Source organism: Podarcis vaucheri (assembly GCF_965113315.1).
Source record: "Podarcis vaucheri genome assembly, chromosome: 9".
Taxonomy (NCBI): Eukaryota; Metazoa; Chordata; class Lepidosauria; order Squamata; family Lacertidae; genus Podarcis; species Podarcis vaucheri.
This window is the reverse complement of record NC_138767.1, coordinates 74,777,384-74,796,616: the sequence shown is the minus strand read 5'-3', so window position 1 is coordinate 74,796,616 and position 19,233 is coordinate 74,777,384. Positions and strand designations below refer to the sequence as shown.

The window sequence follows — 19,233 nt, the reverse complement described above, 5'->3', positions numbered from 1 at the left end:
CCAGCCACTCTGGGCGGCTTCCAACAAAGATGAAAAATACACTAAAATGTCACATATTAAAAACTTCCCTGAACAGGGCTGCCTTCAGATGTCTTCTGAATGTCAGGTAGTTGTTTATCGCTTTGACATCTGATGGGAGAGCGTTCACAGGGCGGGCGCCACCAGTGGCGTAGCGTGGGGGTGCAGGGGGTGCCGGCCGCACCGGGCGCAACATCTGGGGGTTAGGGTTAGGGGGTGCAAATCCACAGGTTAGGGGGCGCAAATCCATGGGTTAGGGGGTGCAAATTACTTGCCTTGCCCAGGGTGCTGACAACCTACGCTACGCCACTTGGCGCCACTACCGAGAAGGCCCTCTGCCTGGTTCCCTGTACCACTGTAATCCCAAGGTACCACTGTAATCCCAAGCCCAGTGGCATCAGCACTGGAGGGAAAACCAGGCAAGATGTGGTGCAGCAATAAAACTGCTACCACCTTTGCAAAGCTAAGCAGGGTCCGACACGGTTTCAAATTGGATGGGGGGGACCATGTGTTGAGATTCTTGAATTGCAGGAACTCCCACAGGGTCCATTCCGGCTCTACAATTCTATGACTCTGTTGTTCAGTGGTTCTACATGGGATCTCCCTGACAATTAGGTTCATAGTCTACAGGTTCTCCTAGATCCAGCTTGGTCTCTGGAAGCCAAAATAGCCCATGGAGCCCGGAGGGCTAAGGCTGGTTCAGCTGTGGCCCCACAGGCAGTATGGGCACTGTTATCTGTGCACTGGTAGCATCCTGGATTGATTATGGCAATACCTTTGAAGACACCTCGGCTACTCCAGTCAAAATACATCCACTGGCTTACTCTGGGAATAGGTGTACGTTTCTGTTGGGGATAATTCAGACTGAAATTCCCAGGCGTCAAAAAAGATTGTTTATGTCTGCTACTACTACGGCCCATGTTTTGTTAGTCCAAAAATGGAAAATGAGTGAGTTCCCAACCAAAGATTGGCAACTTGAGTTGACTGAATATACACAACTTGCAGACCTAACATATAGAATAAGAGAACAAGGAGAACATACGTTTAAAGAAGATTGGGAAACGTTTATTGCGCATATGGAAAATAATTGTGTACAGCTGAAAATGCTGGCAGCATTAAGATAAATGCAACAGTGTAAGTAAGTTTTGATGGATGCAATCATGGACTACTGAATGGTATAGTTTTGGTAAAATATGCAGGAATTTATGATATGTAAAATGAACCATAGAAAGGGAAGAAGGGAAGTCATTGATATCTCAAGGATGTAAAATGAGTATTTTAGATTGTAAAACAGAAATTTTAATAATATGTATATATAAGTCCACTGGTTGCTGGTCCACTGTTGTGCATAATTCAAAGTATTGTGCTTGCTTTTAATACCCTGCATAGTTTTGGATCTAGGTACCTCAAATAATATATGTTTCCATACAAATGTGTCCATATATTGTGGTAATAGACAATACTATCATTAGGCAGAGTGAGACAACCACCTCAGTCCATAAATGCTGGGAAACACTGGAGACAGCCCTCCCAGTGGTTCAGAGCGGTGGACTCGTAATCTGGTGAACCGGGTTCGCGTCTCCGCTCCTCCACATGCAGCTGCTGGGTGACCTTGGGCTAGTCACACTTCTCTGAAGTTCCTCAGCCCCACACACCTCAGAGTGTTTGTTGTGGGGGAGGAAGGGAAAGGAGAATGTTAGCCGCTTTGAGACTCCTTCGGGTAGTGATAAAGCGGGATATCAAATCCAAACTCCTCCTCCTCTTCTTTCGTTGGTCCTGAGGACTTCCTTGCACTTGCATTTCTCGACTGTTTCCCTTGGGTATGGAAGTAAGATTCAACTGGCAACCCAATCTGTTTCCATACATGGAATTGGGAGTGGTGCCGTTCAGGGCCGGCCCAAGACATTTCGGCACCTGAGGTGAACTGCAAGATGGTGCCGGCCCTGCCAGGGAAGAAGGGAGGAGTGAGAAGCTACACTGGGAACCAGAAAGGAATAAAGATCTACCTCAGGAAGGAGGAGAGGAGAGCGACCAGCAGATTTCAAAACCACCTACAGCACGGGTGTCAAACACAAGGCCCGCGGGCCGAATCCGGCCCGCCAGACCTCGTCATGTGGCCCGTGTAGCCGCCGCCGGCCGCCAGCCTTCACCTTTTATTCTCGCTTTTTTTTTTTGACACAAGAAAGCCGCCTCTTCAGCGCATGCGCAGCAGGCCCTTTGAGGGTGACCAAACTGCTGATGCGGCCCCCGATGAATTTGAGTTTGACACCCCTGACCTACAGAATTAACACATATGTGAATAACTTAAAAGAAGTACTGTGGGGGGGGGATATTTGATCCCCTGCTAAATTTGCCCGTTTGCCCTCTGACGAAGAAATGACCAGTCCATAATTTTAATGGTAGGTTTATTGTAGCTGTGAGAGACAGAATAACAACAGGAAAAACCCCCAGAAACCCAGAAGACAAAAGTCAGAGATTGATGTGCATTCTAATGAGTGAAATAAGTATTTGATCCCCTATCAACCAGCCAGATGTCAGACTACCTGGTATCTTCACTGGATGCAATGAGCTGAGATTAGAAGGACCTGCTGTAAGGGAGAGGTCTTATTGCTTTTACAGCGGTACCTCGGGTTAAGTACTTAATTCGTTCCGGAGGTCCGTACTTAACCTGAAACTGTTCTTAACCTGAAGCACCACTTTAGCAAATGCGGCCTCCTGCTGCTGCTGCACCGCCATAGCACGATTTCTGTTCTCATCCTGAAGCAAAGTTCTTAACCTGAAGCACTATTTCTGGGTTAGCAGAGTCTGTAACCTGAAGCGTATGTAACCCGAGGTACCACTGTATATTGTTTTTATCTTTTTTTGTACACCACCCTGGGAATAATTTGACAGAAGGGGAGCATGAGAAAGAGGAGGAAAGAAAGTTTAGGCATCTTTAGAAAGCTAAGATAGTCAAGGCATCTAACGAACTTTGGAAACCACACCCCAAAATGGTGGGAGGGGGTGGAGCTGTCAGTAGTACGGTCCAAAATTGTGTCTTCCTCCCCTTCACAGGGGTGACACACTCAGATTTGATCCTGGCTCCTGAAATATTTGATTGCAATGAATATGAATTCTAATATTTTTTGATACTTATTGCTGCAATCCTATACACACTTAGCTGCAATCCTAACCCCACCAAGGACTGCATTCAATAGGACTGAATTCTGAGTAGACGTGGTTAGGACTGCACTGTTAGTGGATTAATAAAACACTGAACAAGGCCCATTATCATTTTAATTAGTACCTGAAACTAGAACCTAAAAAGTTCACCTGACTTTAGTTGCTGCTTTTCAGGTCACTGAAGATGAGTCCCATTGTCACCGCAGAAGCAATTGATCTATTACTCCACATCTCTGGTGCTTGGTTAAATTACCTTGACCTGTCATAAACAGAGCTTAACTGTTTAACATTATACATGCAGTCAGAGCACAAGAGAATTCTCATTCTCATGGTGAATAGCAACTACTGCACACTCTTCAAAATCTAACGCTTTTATATCATCTGAACAGATGGAACATCTTCCAAGGAAGTAATTTCCCATTAATCTTGAATGGAAAGTCTTCATAGCCTTTGTGGGTCCTGCCCCATTTACACAACCCAAAACTCAATGTTGCTTTCTTTTCCTTGTCAGTATTTCCGCACCTGGTGAAGAAACTGAACACAGCTCTCCATGTGGCAATTATCCTTTTCCTCTGCGTGGCGTTTTCTTTTGCTCTGGTCAGTTTGGCATTCTGCATATTCAACATAATTAAAGTTCCCTATCGGGCTATTAAAGGTCCAGCTGGAATCGCCTTGTGGAACGTCCTTGCAGGTAAAATCTCTGATGGCACCCACCTTTTCCTTTTGCTAGATTAAGAGTTTGCTTTCCATTATCTCTGCATGTCACTAAACGCTCTTAGGGAAATTTCCATTGGCGTCATTAGGTATGTGTAGTCTGGACAAGAGGAGACTGAGAGGAGATAGGATAGCCATCTGCAAACATCTAAAGGGCTGTTATGGGGAAGATGGAGAAAGCTTGTTTTCTCCCATTCCAGAGGGTAAGACCTGAACCAATGGTTTCAAGTTACAAAAAAGAAGATTCAGACTAAACTTCAGAAATAACTTTATGTTGGCAAGAACTGTTTGACAGTGGACCAGACTCCCTCGGAAGGTACTAGACCATGGGTAGGCCAACTAAGGCCTGGAGGCCGGATCCGGCCCAATCACCTTCTAAATCCGGCCCGCAGACGGTCCAGGAATCAGTGTGTTTTTACATGAGTAGAATGTGTGCTTTTAATTAAAATGCATCTCTTGGTTATTTGTGGGGCATAGGAATTGGTACTTTTTATTTTTCCCCCAAATTATAGTCTGGCCCCCCACATGGACTCAAGGGCATCCTGATCAAATTTGCAGATGACACCAAACTGGGAGGGGTGGCTAACACCCCAGAGGACAGGATCACACTTCAAAACGACCTTGACAGATTAGAGAACTGGGCAAAAACAAACAAGATGAATTTTAACAGGGAGAAATGTAAAGTATTGCACTTGGGCAAAAAAAATGAGAGGCACAAATACAAGATGGGTGACACCTGGCTTGAGAGCAGTACATGTGAAAAGGATCTAGGAGTCTTGGTTGACCACAAACTTGACATTAGCCAACAGTGTGACGCGGCAGCTAAAAAAGCCAATGCAATTCTGGGCTGCATCAATAGGAGTATAGCATCTAGATCAAGGGAAGTAATAGTACCACTGTATTCTGCTCTGGTCAGACCTCACCTGGAGTACTGTGTCCAGTTCTGGGCACCACAATTCAAGAAGGACACTGACAAACTGGAACGTGTCCAGAGGAGGGCAACCAAAATGGTCAAAGGCCTGGAAACAATGCCTTATGAGGAACGGCTAAGGGAGCTGGGCATGTTTAGCCTGGAGAAGAGGAGGTTAAAGGGTGATATGATAGCCATGTTCAAATATATAAAAGGATGTCACATAGAGGAGGGAGAAAGGTTGTTTTCTGCTGCTCCAGAGAAGCGGACACGGAGCAATGGATCCAAATTACAAGAAAGAAGATTCCACCTAAACATTAGGAAGAAGTTCCTGACAGTAAGAGCTGTTTGACAGTGGAATTTGCTGCCCAGGAGTGTGGTGGAGTCTCCTACTTTGGAGGTCTTTAAGCAGAGGCTTGACAACCATATGTCAGGAGTGCTCTGATGGTGTTTCCTGCTTGGCAGGGGGTTGGACTCGATGGCCCTTGTGGTCTCTTCCAACTCTATGATTCTATGATTCTATTATTCTATGGTCTGAGGGACAGTGGACTGGCCCCCTGCTGAAAAAGTTTGCTGACCCCTGTGCTAGACTCCTCCTTCCTTGGAGGATTTTAAGCATGGAGCAAAATGCCTCTACAATTCTCCGTTTCTAAACTATTTTTGCGTTTCAGTGTATTAACGCCTTTGTGTTTTGAATTCTTGCAGGTGGCTTTGCAGTGCTGGGTGTGACTAGCTTCATGGCTGCCGTCAAACTGCACAACCTGACTGAAAGGATTGCCAATTTCCAGGAAAACGTCTTCCAGTTTGTAATTCTGGAAGAACAGTATGAAGACTCTTTTTGGCTTTGCGTGGCAAGCGCGACCATTCACGGTGTGAACTTGCTGCTAGTTGCCATCAGCACAATTCATTTCCCTAAGCGGAAGACAAAGACAGAAGAAGCAAATGTTGCAGCTGAAGACATCATGTACTGAATACCTAACTTGGCTGGCCCCAAGCTTAAGACTTGCATCATCTGTTTATCTGCACTATGCGAAAGAAGGGTAACACCACTGTGGGAAGGAGTGCCTGAGTGTGGATTAAGTGCAGCGAGAGCCACAAGTTGGTTGGTTCATGCAAATGCTGAGACCAAAATGCCCCTGGAGGGTCCACCAAGCCAAGAAGAAGACCATTCCCATATTCCATTAAACTCCTGGGAAACTTGAGTCTTTCCCATGCTGGGTCAAAATTCCCCAGGAGGTCAGCTCAAAGCAAGAACACCCCTTCCCATTCTCTCACTTGGACCTTGCCCATAGAACTCCAAAACTGTACAGCTCACCTGAGGAGGACGTTTGCCTCGGGTACAATGCTGTGCAATGGGTAATTTATGCCTGGACTCACTCAAAGGTAATTTAAAACACAGAGGAAAAAGCACATACCACCTCAGAATGTGGGTGTGACATTTTTCTGAATGCTCCCAGCCTAAAAATCCTTATGTGCAAAGTTAACATGGCGGGAGAAGGGCTGTGCAGAGATCTTTCTCCCTTGACCACCTGGCTTTCCACATTTGCAGTGGAGGCCTCTACTTTAGAGTGAATGGGGTACTGCCTCACCAACCCTAGTTGGCCCTCAGTGTACTACCAACTGCCTGTCTTCCTTCCTTCTGACCAGTCCAGGGGGCGGGACGCATGTGGCAATTAAAAATAATAATAAAAGGGGGCAGGGTTCCAGGAAAAATAACTTTTGCAATCCCACCTGCTGTTGATGATATGCAATTTTGGCTTCTGGCACAATCACCGGGATGCAAATTGCGGGCTTACTGGGAGCACATTCTCGTGTGATACCATCCTGTGGTTTGTGCCAGAAGCTTCTTCTGACGATTCAGACGGAGATTTGAGCTGATGGTGGTTGTTTCTCTGCAGGCTGTCTCAAGCTGTTTTGCTATCCTATACAAAAATCATGACAGGCCTGACACACAGATACTAGTCACATCGTATAACGTGTGGGGAGGGCAATTGCGATTTGTCTGAGAGTTTTCCCACTCCCTTTTTCTGCTGCCCAGAAGTGAATGAAGTCAAGAAAAAGCGCCATAATTGATTTGTGTGGCACATTTCACAAGTCCCAGGCTCTGATAGTACAAGGGGTTTTTTTGCTCCGTAGAAGTGAATGGAGCAAAAGTCTCAATTTACTTGAAGGAAGCCAGGTTTTAAAAAGACTGCAATGGAGGGGAAATGTACATACAGTGTGACAAAGCACACCAGATATATTTTTCCAAAGGTGGGCAGGGGTGAATTGTGTGTTTCCAGTTATCTTGGTGCTCCTTGGTCTACTGCTCCAAGCAGTGGATTTTTGGCTGGTATGGTATGTGCTTGAGAAAACATATTACCAGAATACTTGCACATTACTAGAATATTCAGCCAACAAAGTTTTGGCCATGGTGATTTTAAGGTGGGTGTGGTCTGTTGGTTTTACTTGATCTCTCAGAACCAACAATTAACATAAAATTCATAACATAAAAATCTGTTTCAGAGAGGATTATTTCAAAATGGACTAGTAATGGCATGTTTTTTAAGATTGTTTGCAATTCTAAATATGCAACACAAATTGGAAGGAAAAGACCTTTACTGCTTTTTTAAAATGGAAACACTGTATTTGGGCATCTGAGTAACTTAACTTCCACTGTTAAAAATTACAATAGTATGAAAATATAGTGGATACAACATTTCTATAAAGACTATGAGACTGTTTTTAATTAGCTGCAAAAATAGGGTTGCCGTACTACTGCTCAACAACTTTGCCCCCCAAAAAGCACAAATTTTCTGGCTAGATTTTCACTTTTTGAAATACGGCAACTCTATGCAAAAATGGAAAATGCTTCCAGGATTCAAGAGGAAAAACTTTCAATACACGTCTGAAAATAATTTGGAAATCCTTTGAGTCTTTGTCCATTCTGAGAACAAAAGTATTAACTGAAGAGAAAAGGTTTTAGGAGCAAAATTTGTTACCAAAAGGGGGGTTAGCTTACCCATTTTTCCAAGAAGTTAGAATTTCCAGGGTGGTCTTTTTTCAGAAGCTGATTCCTTGTGATGAGAGAGAGCACTTCCAGTATTATTGTATTAGCTGTTTATTTACAAAAATACATACACTACTTAGTAGAAGAAAACGGACTTGTACAACAGACAGCACAACTGCTAATCCTGTCTCACATTCCTAATGAATGCTTGCACCCCAATGCAGTTTAAATTATCTATTCCAAATTGAAATTACCTTTTGATTGTCGCTCTGTCCTTTCTTCTCCCCCTGCCCCACAGCGTGACATTCTCAGGCCTGTAGATTCCAGACCATTAAAGGTCAAGGGACCCCTGACCATTAGGTCCAGTCATGACCGACTCTGGGGTTGTGGCACTCATCTCGCTTTATTGGCCGAGGGAGACGGCGTACAGCTTCTGGGTCCTGTGGCCAGCATGACTAAGCTGCTTCTGGTGAATCAGAGCAGTGCATGGAAATGCCATTTACCTTCCCACCGGAGAAGTACCTATTTATCTACTTGCACTTTGACGTGCTTTCGAACTGCTAGGTTGGCAGGAGCAGGGACCGAGAGCCAGTGTGGTGTAGTGGTTAAGAGCGGTAGTCTCGTAATCTGGGGAACCGGGTTCGCGTCTCCGCTCCTCCACATGCAGCTGCTGGGTGACCTTGGGCCAGTCACACTTCTTTGAAGTCTCTCAGCCCCACTCACCTCACAGAGTGTTTGTTGTGGGGGAGGAAGGGAAAGGAGAATGTTAGCCGCTTTGAGACTCCTTAAAGGGAGTGAAAGGCGGGATATCAAATCCAAACTCTTCTCTTCTTCTTCAATGGGAGCTTACCCCATCGCGGGGATTTGAACTGCCGACCTTCTGATCGGCAAGCCCTAGGCTCTGTGGTTTAACCCACAGCACCACCTGCGTCCTATTAAGAACCACCAAAAGCTCCTGTTGGCTATACAAGCAGAACCATCATGCTTGATAGTCTTGCTTATTGACCTAACTTGTAACAACATAAAGAGATGTTGGCCATTTTGAGAACTAGTATACCATTGTGGCAGAGACAGATCCGGGTACCAGGAAGTCCCCAGGTGAGAATTTGCTTTTGCCAAAGACTCACTGGGTGTTTGAAAATCCCCCCCCCATGGCCCCACCCCAGAACCTGCAATGTGAGAATAATGATACGGACATACCTTATGGAACATTATGGCAGTATGCCTTGAGGAGACTGACATATATTACTGGCAGAGCTAGTTCCCACACCATTCCAGTATGATGGGTGATGCTCCTGCTGGAAGGAACTATAGAACTGGCTCTACCTAGCAGTTCTCTAAACATTGCAAGACAGCAGTATGGGAAGTTGCCTTGGAGACCTGACTCTGAACCCATAGTAGTATTGTGGTATTCGTGTCAGTGGCAAAACCTTCAAAAAGCAGTTTCAGTAACGGATACCTTCAATTAAATGTGCTACAATGCGCCATCAAGACAGTGGAATATTTGTAACCACTTATACAGTGGTGCCTCGCAAGACGAAATTAATTCATTCCGCGAGTTTTTTTGTCTTGCGGTTTTTTTCGTCTTGTGAAGCACAGTGTCGGAAAAGTTTTGGAAAAGCTTCAAAAATCACCAAAGTCTTCAAAAACCTCAAAAAAGGCTACCACACCGTGTGCTATGAGTTGCTCCTCGAAGTCAAGTCACAACTGTATTAACGGTCTTAAGAAAAAGGAAACAAACTTGCAAGACGTTTCCGTCTTGCGAAGCAAGCCCATAGGGAAAATCGTCTTGCAAAGCAGCTCAAAAAACCAAAAACCCTTTCGTTTTGCGAGTTTTCCGTCTTGCGAGGCATTCGTCTTGCGAGGTACCACTGTACTGGTGTACTACAAATTCACCTGCATTTGAACAAGCAGAAAATGGTGGGTTTGCAGTACGGTGTGTAATGAACAAAAATCTGCCCTTATTCCCTTATGGGGAACACAAAAGCCCTTACAGAGTCCTTCGTAGGTTCTCCATCGGTCGGAGAAAATAACAGAGGCCAACCAGAGAATATTGAGAAGCAAGGCAGCTAGTAAGCCTGATCTTTATTGAAACTGTTGCAACAGGGTGCTCCCCTCACACACAGGAAAGGAGGAGGACCCCGAACAAAGGTGTGCCCGCCCTTATATAGACATTTTAAATTGCCTCCCCTGGAGTCCAAGACCACCCCCAGAAACATCATACATATATCACAGAAACGATGGTCTACAACAGAAATCTGAGTGCGTTATTTCCTGTCTGGCAGACCTGTTAATGCTTACTTGATTGGATACCCTGGGGAGCCTGGCCAGTCTTTTGTAATGACAAATACTTAGTTCCCGAGACAGGTCACAGGCTCACCCTGTTCATACACAGACATACCCTTAAGACAGGATTTGTGAAGGCAAACACAATGGGAAGGCTTTTCCATTTTCTTTCGGCCTTGCAGAGAAATATTTGAGGTCAATTTGGGAGGGACAAAATGGTTTCAGGACTTTTTCTGTGGAGTTTCAGACATGTGGTTTATATATGCAGTTATGAACATTTATCATTATATATATGTATATATATACAGTGGTGCCCCGCAAGACGAATGCCTCGCAAGACGGAAAACTTGCTAGACGAAAGAGTTTAACATTTTGGAGGTGCTTCGCAAAACGAATTTCCTATGGGCTTGCTTCGCAAGACGACAATGTCTTGCGAGTTCCTGCTGGTTCCCCCCCCCTTTTTCTAAGCCGCTAAGCCACTTATCAGCTGATCCGATCAGCAGATAAGCCGCTTATAGCGCTAATCCGCTAATCCTTCAATGGGCTTGCTTTGCAAGATGAAAAAACCGCTAGACAAAAAGAATCACAGAACGGATTCTTTTCATCTTGCGAGGCACCACTGTATATATATATATATTTGTTGTTGTTGTTTAGTCATTTAATCGTGTCCGACTCTTCGTGACCCCATGGACCAGAGCACGCCAGGCACTTCTGTCTTTCACTGCCTCCTGCAGTTTGGTCAAACTCATGCTGGTAGCTTCGAGAACACTGTCCCCCCATCTTGTCCTCTGTCGTCCCCTTCTCCTTGTGCCCTCCATCTTTCCCAACATCAGGGTCTTTTCTAGGGAGTCTTCTCTTCTCATGAGGTGGCCTAAGTATTGGAGCCTCAGCTTCAAGATCTGTCCTTCCGGTGAGCACTCAGAGCTGAACTGCTTTTAAGTGACACCCAAACAAGATGCTTACAGGGATGACAAGGCTGCCATGTCCACCAGCCAGTGTCACTCTGGAAATGTCCTCATCCCCGAGTTAAAGAATCTCAGGATGTGAAAGACCTTTGCCTACCATCCTGCCATTTGGAAACCTCTGCCACTGCCGCTTAAAGTTTATGGGAGCTATGCAGAAATGGTGAAACTTACCAGAAGAATAAGAAATCAAGATAACAATTTTTTTTAATTATAAAAGAATGGAAATGGTTTATTGAATATTTACAGATAAATTGTAAACAGATAAAAACATTGGCAGGATTACTGTAATAACCTGCAGTTTCATAAGTTTATATATTTAAAGAAGATGAATAAATGAGCAAATTAATTTGGATATGCAGAAGATATCAAAATTTAAGAAACAGCAAAAAGAGGGGGAAGGAAGTCAAGTTCTTAAATGTCAAAATAATTGTAATTGTAAAATTAGTGAAATGTATAAACTTGAAAAGTATAATTGAAAAATAATAATTGAAAAAAAGTTTGATGGGAGTTACATCAACCAACGCGCCACGAATTGGACTGGCTACTAAGATTTCCCCTCTTTACGCGGAGGTAAGGTGTCTTTTTTATTTTTATCATCATCACGATTTATTAAATGCGTATACCGCCCTCCTGCCGAAGATCTCCGGGCGGTTCACCGAAATACATAGGAATACAGAGACAAAGAGGCGCATCGGTGAAAGAGCCAGCGGCGCGCCGGCCCAGGGGAGGCGCGCGCGGAGGAATGCGCAGCCCGCGGAGCCGCTCTCCCCGAGGCGGGCCTTCCTTCTCGCTGCGGCCCCGTGATCGCTGCTGGACGGCGGGGGGTGACCATGCTGCTGGCGCCGCTGCTGGCGAGCGGGCGGCTCTTCCTGGTCCGCGGCAAGGGGCTCCGCGTCCCGGTGGCCACCTTGGCCTCGGGCGCCGGGCGCGCCGGGAAACAGCAGGTAGCGAGCCTCGGGCGCCCCGGGGAGATGCGGGGGGAGCTGGTGGGTGCCGGGGAAGGAGGGGAAAGCGGGCATGCCGGGAGCAGCAAGGGAGGGACTAAGCGAAGGGCGGAGAAGCATGGCGGAGCAACGGCCGGCTGGCGACAGGAGAAAGGTCTTGGCGCGCAACGCGGGGGTAGCGCGCGTCTTTACGCGCGTCTTTGCGCGCTTGGGGTGGGGAAGGTCGGCTGGGGCGCGCGGTTGGTGGCGCAGCAAATGCTGGGCTTGCCCCGGTGGGGCGCCTTTGGCCTGCCAGGCATGAGAAGGAAGCGGCTTTATGGGCCAGAAACTGCGCTTCCGTGGAATCCTAGCATGGTCTAGTTGGAGGGTCATGCAGTCCAGCCCTTTGAGCTGCAAGAATTTTGCATGCCAAAATAACCCCTGCCTCCTATTACTTGAATTAAATAGCTGCTCCTTCTCACGGAAAAAAATGTCCATGGCACTAGGGAGGAGGTCCCATGCAGTGCCTGTCCTCGGCTTGCCTTTGCATCCTAACCAGGAACCGTGGTTTGTAAGAAACTCCAGTAGTCTGTTAAGCAAGGCAGCTTCAGAGCTCACGGGTTGCAACTGGTAGGTTTTGAAATGGACTAGAGCAGGGCTGGGGAACCTGTCACCTGCGAGGTATTTTTAGACTAAAGATACCAGATTTTTTCCAAAGAATCTGGGGACACTTAAAAAAAAAGGGGGGGATATTTTAAAAAGAAGAAGTAATATCTTCTCTTTTGTGGTCTCCTCTGTCACGCAGCCTACTCTCTTGGAGCGCTAGCCGCCATGGAGTAGGCACGGGTCAGGCCTGGGCTCGGCCACGTGTCCTTGCCCTTCCGGTGTGCTCCTACCTCTCCTCAGTGGTGGTGGTGTGGCAAGGTTGGGGCTCCCCTCTTTTTTCTCCTTCCTCTTTCTCTCTCTTTCTTCTTCTCCTCCTCCTCCTCCCTGCATCAGCTCCGGGGTTTTTACTGGCCTAGGAGCGCACTGGGCAGTCAGCCGGGTGGCCGGGCACTCTCACTCCCGGCTCGATTTGGGTCATGGGGGGGTGTCAGCAGTTCCTCCAGTTGACGCGCCAGGCGTCCCCGGTCCCCCCTCAGCAGTGGCAGCAGCAGTCTCAGCATCCCGGAGCCAGCCTGGTAGCGCAGTTGGCTCTGGCTGGCTTCAGGAGCTGCTCGCTGCCATGGCGCCCGCCATTTTGCCTTGCCAGAAGTCCCCATATGATGTGTCTTGTGCCGTTGAACCAATCACGCAACATTCATTCCCTTCTAATAAATCAACAACACTTAAAATATAAATCCGGGGACATTAAATGAAATCTGGGGACATTCTGGGGACGGATTTTGTCCGGGGACAGATTTGTAAATCCGGGGACTGTCCCCAGGAAATGGGGATGATATGTTAGACTGCACCTCCCATCCCGTGAGGGACGGCCACAAACAGGTTCCCCACCCCTTGAGGTGCAGTTTATTTTGAAATTTAAATCATAATTCCAGGTTCACACATAAAGACAACTTGAGATTCAGGGCAAGTAACCCCACACCTGACTGCGTGGGAGGAGGTTAGGGTGAACTGTGCAAGTCTGCTGTCTCCATTTTGTTTCTGCGGATAGTGCCAAGCTTGGTTTTAGCATTTTGTGTGAATGTGGCAACCCAAACAGAGGGTTGTATCCATTGCATATGTGGAACAATTTCTGTGAGTCCAGCAGAACTCCCCTTTATGCCCTCTGAAATGAATGGGGAAATAAGGCTCTCAATGGCTCCATGTCACAGTTGATATATATTACTTCCATTGTGCCTCTGAATGTCAGTTACTGGGGATCATGCATGTTATTTTGCTGGTGTGATCCAGCTGGGCGCTTGTGTTTTTATGTTATAAAGGCCATTCAGTAGCTACGGAGGGGCTTTTGTGTCTTGGGTCTCTGTAACATGAGCAGTATCCTGTGGGTCTACTGTGCCCTTGTCAGGAGCCAGAAACCTCTTGGAAATAATTCTGCTTGGTTTATTTGGGCCAACCTAAATTGAGATGAGCAACAAGGTACAGTCATACCTCGGGTTGAAGTAGCTTCGGGATAAGTATTTTCGGGTTGCATGCTGCGGCGACCCGGAAGTAACGGAGAGCATTACTTCTGGGTTTCACCCCATGCGCAGACGGTCAAAATGATGTCACGCACATGCGCAGAAGCGGCCGCACGTGCAGAAGCGGGTTCCGTTCGCTTCTGGATGCGAATGGGGCTCTGGAACGGATCCTGTTCGCATCCAGAGTTACCACTGTATATCAGAAACACAACACAAGGCTTTCACTTGCCTGTTTTTGGAAAGGACCCAAATCTTCCCACAAACTTCCACCTCTTGGCCACGCCCAGCCTCAAAGAGCTGCGTTTATGGTTAATGAAGTGGGCAGGACCTGTTGGGAGACGTTGCAGAGGCGGGACTAAGGTTCCCTCTTCTGCTATAAAGGCTGCAGACTCTGCCGAGTGCGTAGCTTCAAATACAGCTGGCAACGGATCAACACGGCAGTGTCATGGGTGTAAATAAGGTGCGTGGTAAGGGGGGAATTGTGGAAAGTGTTCAGTTAGCTGGTTGATGGCATGTTTGCAGAGGGCTGGAGAGTGTGCAAACCATGTGCATTATGTCCGTGCTATGAATAGGAGTTTTCCACTAATAATAATAATAATAATAATAATAATTTATTATTTGTACCCCACCCATCTGGCTGGGTTTCCCCAGGCACTCTGGGCGGCTTCCAACAAAGATTAAAAATGTGCCTGCTTGTTTTAGATATTTTCCTGAAGCATTGCTCTTGTCAGAAAGCTGGCATTTTATGAGCTGGCTTAGGCAGAGGTGCACTTTGATGGGCAAGGCCACCTAAAATTGTGTTTTTAAAAGTCCTCCTGGTCTCAGTGGAAGAACTAAGCTGGCATCCAAAAGTCAACTCAGGTTGAAATTGATCTAGTATCAAAAAGTGCTTAGTTGGAACAGGGTCGCGCCTTTTTATTTTTATTTAGCTTGAAAAACATTGACTCAAAGACTCTGGAGATGCAGGATACAGAATGAAGTGAAGGATGTGGAATGAGTACTGGGTAAACAGTGAAACAAGGATAAATTCTGCGTTCTGTTCTGCAAGTGCTTTCATAATTTATGGGCGCCTTGAGTTGGTCAAACTGGATATTACATTTCACCTGTTGTTATAATTGCTCTCTATGTTTTACATACATTATAAAATGAGATAATAAAAAACCGACAAAAAAGAATATTGGATATTACAGGACAGTCTCTCTTCCCTTTCCCAGTATAATGATTTATTTTACTTTTTAAGCAAAAGCAATCTGGGCAGGGGGCAAGTCTGAGCCGACGGAGAGTCTGCTTGCTTAAGTCATTTGTCTCTGTAAATTTTTCAGTCCAAGGACATGAAAAGCAGCTCAGGAAGTATGATTTTGGGGTTGTGCCTCTCCAAGCTGCTTGTCATATCTCCCCCATCCCAGACAGGGGAGAAGAGCAAGTTGAATTCAGATTTTGAGCTGAAAAATGATTGAGAGGGTAAAGCTCCTCCAGGTACTTGTCCTCTCTTCAGGTCTGTATCCTGCCAAGGCCATTTTGATTTCAGGAAACAAAACCGAGAGGGAGGAAAGAATAATGAAAGGACCCCTTGTAGCATCTAGTTTGGACTTAGGAATGCTGCTGAGGCAAGTTGAACAGCTGAAGAGAAAAACCGGGTCAGATCAGATGATCTTTTCCCCTGTGAAGGGGGCTGGGTGGGCAAGATCATGTCTTCTTTCCCAATGAGTGTGCCTGTCCTGCCAGGATGTCTGTGTCTATTGTTCAGTGTACATCTTCCTGAACAGCGTGAAGAGAGTGGTACTTCAATTAGTTTGGATGTGTAGGTCAGTTTAGAAGTGCAGATATACAGTGGTAACTCGGGTTACAGACGCTTCAGGTTACAGACGCTTCAGGTTACAGACTCCGCTAACCCAGAAATATTACCTCAGGTTGAAAACTTTGCTTCAGGATAAGAACAGAAATCGTGCAGCGGCGGTAGGCCCCATTAGCTAAAGTGCTGCTTCAGGTTAAGAACAGTTTCAGGTTAAGAACAGACCTCCGGAACGAATTAAGTACTTAACCCGAGGTACCACTGTATATGCCTTACCATTTCCCAGCCTAAAGACTTCCATATTGCTTTACACGTTATATACAGACTACTTGACTACTTTCAGATTAGCATGTTCATTCCAGAATAAGTTTCGCACAAGGTAGTTTTTCAGTGGCTCATTCAGTGAAGTCGAGGTGTGTGCACAGACTGGTTTTCCAAAGCCCTTTAAGGCAAAGTGCAGCATTTAAAAGTTGACAAGTGGCTTTTCCTTGCTCAATAAATAACCAAACGGACTTTGGTATCATTCTTCTCATCACCTTCCTTGGTTTTCCCAACTGGTTCTTCCACTCATTATTTCCCCCCCTCCTATACTTATCCATGAATTGCTAACTAGTTTAAACTTGTGCAGTTGGAGGCTGCAATATAGATCACCCTTCCAGTATTTGCCATGACACAGAATATTGCTACATAAGGAACAGTCTTTAGACCCACAGTGGGAACTTGCTATAGAAACTACACCAGCCTTTCTGTTTTAGCAGTCTCTGTTATCTGATGAATCGGGGGCATGCAGTAATATAAATTAGTCAAATGGACCAATTAAAATCTGTCTCCCTGATGTTAAAACATCCCATTTTACATTTCCGTTGAGTTTCGTTTTGCCTGCAGGTCTTGGGTTCAACAGGAGGCAGAATGTTTTATGTCCCAACTTGTGCAATGCTCTTCTTACCTGATTTTCTCATGCTTGGCTCAATCTCAGTACCAAGTGCCTTAATTCAGCCACATGGCTACGACTTTTTTTTCTAATCACAGCCTTCTGCTGTCTGTGCTTGAATACAAATCACACCTCCAAAGGGACAACTTCAAAGAGTTTGCCGTCAGCAAACCCCACTTGGCAAGGAACAATCAGAAGTGTGCTTGAAACCTTTGCAGTTGCATCATTCCCTGCCCCACACCTGGCTGTACATGTGGCAGCCGGATGGAGCAGGTGGGAATGGTCAGGGGAAAACTGCCTCTTGGTCCTACACGATGGAAGTTGCCCGCCACTGTTTTGCAGTCTAGCCCTGCCTTTCTCAACCTTGGGTCTCTAGATGTTATTGTACTACAAATCCCATCATTCCTAGCTACCATAGACTGTTTCCTGAATTGCTTTGTTCTGTCTCTGGGATGAGGAGCTTGTGACTCTCCCCTAATCACTGACCATCACATAGCTGTCAACGTTTCCCCCTTTTTAAGGGGAATTCCCTTATTCCGAATAGGATTCCTCACAAGAAAAGGGAAAAGTTGACAGCTATGGACCATCGGTCAGGCTGGCTAGGTCTGGGGCTGTTGATACAGCATTATAGTCCATAGGGAAGTTTTTAATGTTTGATATTTTATCGCTTTTTTTGTTTTGTTGGGAGCTGCCCTGAGTGGCTGGAGAAACCCAGCCAGATGGGCAGGGAATAATAATAATAATAATAATAATAATAATAATAATAATGCTCTTCCTTCACCACCCCGCAAACCCCTGGAGGTAATTTGCAATTGCTTTGTAGGACAGCATCTAAAAAGCAACCCTCTTTTTCTTTTCTTTTTTAAGGGCCTTGTCCTAGGAGTCTTTGTCGGCAAGAAAGAAGAGGGGCCTGTCCAGTTTACCGAAGCAGGAGACGCTTTTGACAAAGTCGTGTCTGGGAAGCTCAGAGAGTTGCTGGCAATGTAGGTACCAAAACAGGTTCCCTTCTGTTTATTTGGCAGTCATGAAATAGCATGAGACCATCCAGGGAAGCAAGCCTTGTACATAGCTGAGGAGTAGATACCTGCTTACAACGTGGGATAGCTCAATCGGAAGACCACGAGACTCTTAATCTCATGTTTGTTTTGTGTTCTAGTTCAGGACCTCCACTGAAGAAAGGAAAAACCCGCATCTTTCATGGCTTGCATCAGGTATGGATTTACTGTTTTCTTAAGTATGTTAACCTAACTTATGCCTCCAAAGCTGTTGTTTTAAAATAGCAATTCATTGAATATTTCATTACATTCAATGAGACTTATGAGTATCAGGTTGCAGTCAGCACTTTTTTTCAACTCCCCGACACTTTCCTATCTGAAAGTTTTCGTGTTTTATATGATCTTTTATGTGGTGTAAAAGTCACTTTTGGAATTTAGTGGAAGCTAATGGAAGTTTAGCACTAATTTCCATGTCAATTGCTTCCAGGAAAATACAGTGGTGCCCCACAAGACGAAATTAATTCGTTCCGCAAGTTTTGTCGTCTAGCGAATTTTTCGTCTTGCGAATCACGAAATCCCATAGGAATGCATTGAAAATCAATTAATGCGTTCCTATGGTCAAAAAAAGTCCAAACAAAGCCAAATTTGGTACAACAACAGTTTATTAACTGCTCCTTAAAGTCACACATACTGTAAAGAGCAGTTCAAAAATTGAAGGGAAAATAAAACTTTATAAACAAAACATGTCTTTGTTTTTAGACAAAGGAAACAAAGTCGCGAGACGTTTTCGTCTTGCGAAGCAAGCCCATAGGTGAAATTCGTCTTGCGAGGCAAATCGAAAATGGAAAAACCTTTCGTCTAGCGAGTTTTTTGTCTTGCGAGGCATTCGTCTTGCGAGGTACCACTGTATCCATTTGAAACCAAGTGAAGGGAAAACTCATATTAAGAAAGAAAAAATAAAAATCCCTTTTACTGATGAGTTTCCATTTACCTTGGTTTTGCTGTGCTCTGTAAGTATGAAGGGAATGGCAGTGGCTTTGGTTAAACTGCCTTTCTGCTACATGAAGAATTTGATATGTGCACTATTTCGCTAGTTATGTGAGGCAAAAAGGTGCAGAAATAGACACTCGGATGATTGGAATTCAATACTTGGGTAATGCTTGCTTAAGCAAAGTATGGTGAAATAAGGAGTCGCAATGGGCGGTTATCTACAAGCTTATCATGCAGAGAGCATGCTGAAGGCTGCCTAATCAAAATGCACATGCGGCGGGAGTTGGAGTGATGTATGCAATGTGTCCTAAAATATCATGTATCCTTAGAATGCTATGATTGGATGCTTTGGATTCTTCCTGTCTTTGAGATGGCTATAACTGCAGTTCCTGTGTGGTGTGGTGTTATTTCCAGCAGCGCTCTCACCTTTTGTGACCA

The 19,233-nt window shown here is 45.4% G+C and overlaps 2 protein-coding genes across 4 annotated transcripts in view; both read left to right on the top strand.

The window, feature by feature from the left end:
• Nucleotides 1-7,412, top strand: part of CLRN2 (clarin 2) — a gene marked incomplete at its 5' end in the record, with an annotated part of 9,630 nt that extends 2,218 nt beyond the window's left edge. The window contains 2 exons of the mRNA XM_082238490.1: nt 3,628-3,871; nt 5,510-7,412. Coding sequence (XP_082094616.1) covers nt 3,628-3,871; nt 5,510-5,775 — 510 coding nt within the window. The 3' untranslated portion in view covers nt 5,776-7,412. The remainder of the gene's footprint in view (nt 1-3,627; nt 3,872-5,509) is intronic.
• Nucleotides 7,413-11,828: 4,416 nt separating this feature from the next.
• LAP3 (leucine aminopeptidase 3) overlaps nt 11,829-19,233 on the top strand; it is a 28,748-nt gene continuing 21,343 nt past the window's right edge. The window contains exons 1-3 of one of the 3 annotated variants that reach the window (XM_082237408.1): nt 11,829-11,988; nt 17,678-17,793; nt 17,967-18,021. In XM_082237408.1, the coding sequence (XP_082093534.1) occupies nt 11,875-11,988; nt 17,678-17,793; nt 17,967-18,021 (285 nt within the window). In that variant the 5' untranslated portion in view covers nt 11,829-11,874. Of the gene's footprint in view, nt 11,989-12,046; nt 12,143-14,420; nt 14,548-17,677; nt 17,794-17,966; nt 18,022-19,233 lie in introns of those variants that run through there. The other 2 variants (XM_082237409.1, XM_082237410.1) reach the window with 2 other exon arrangements.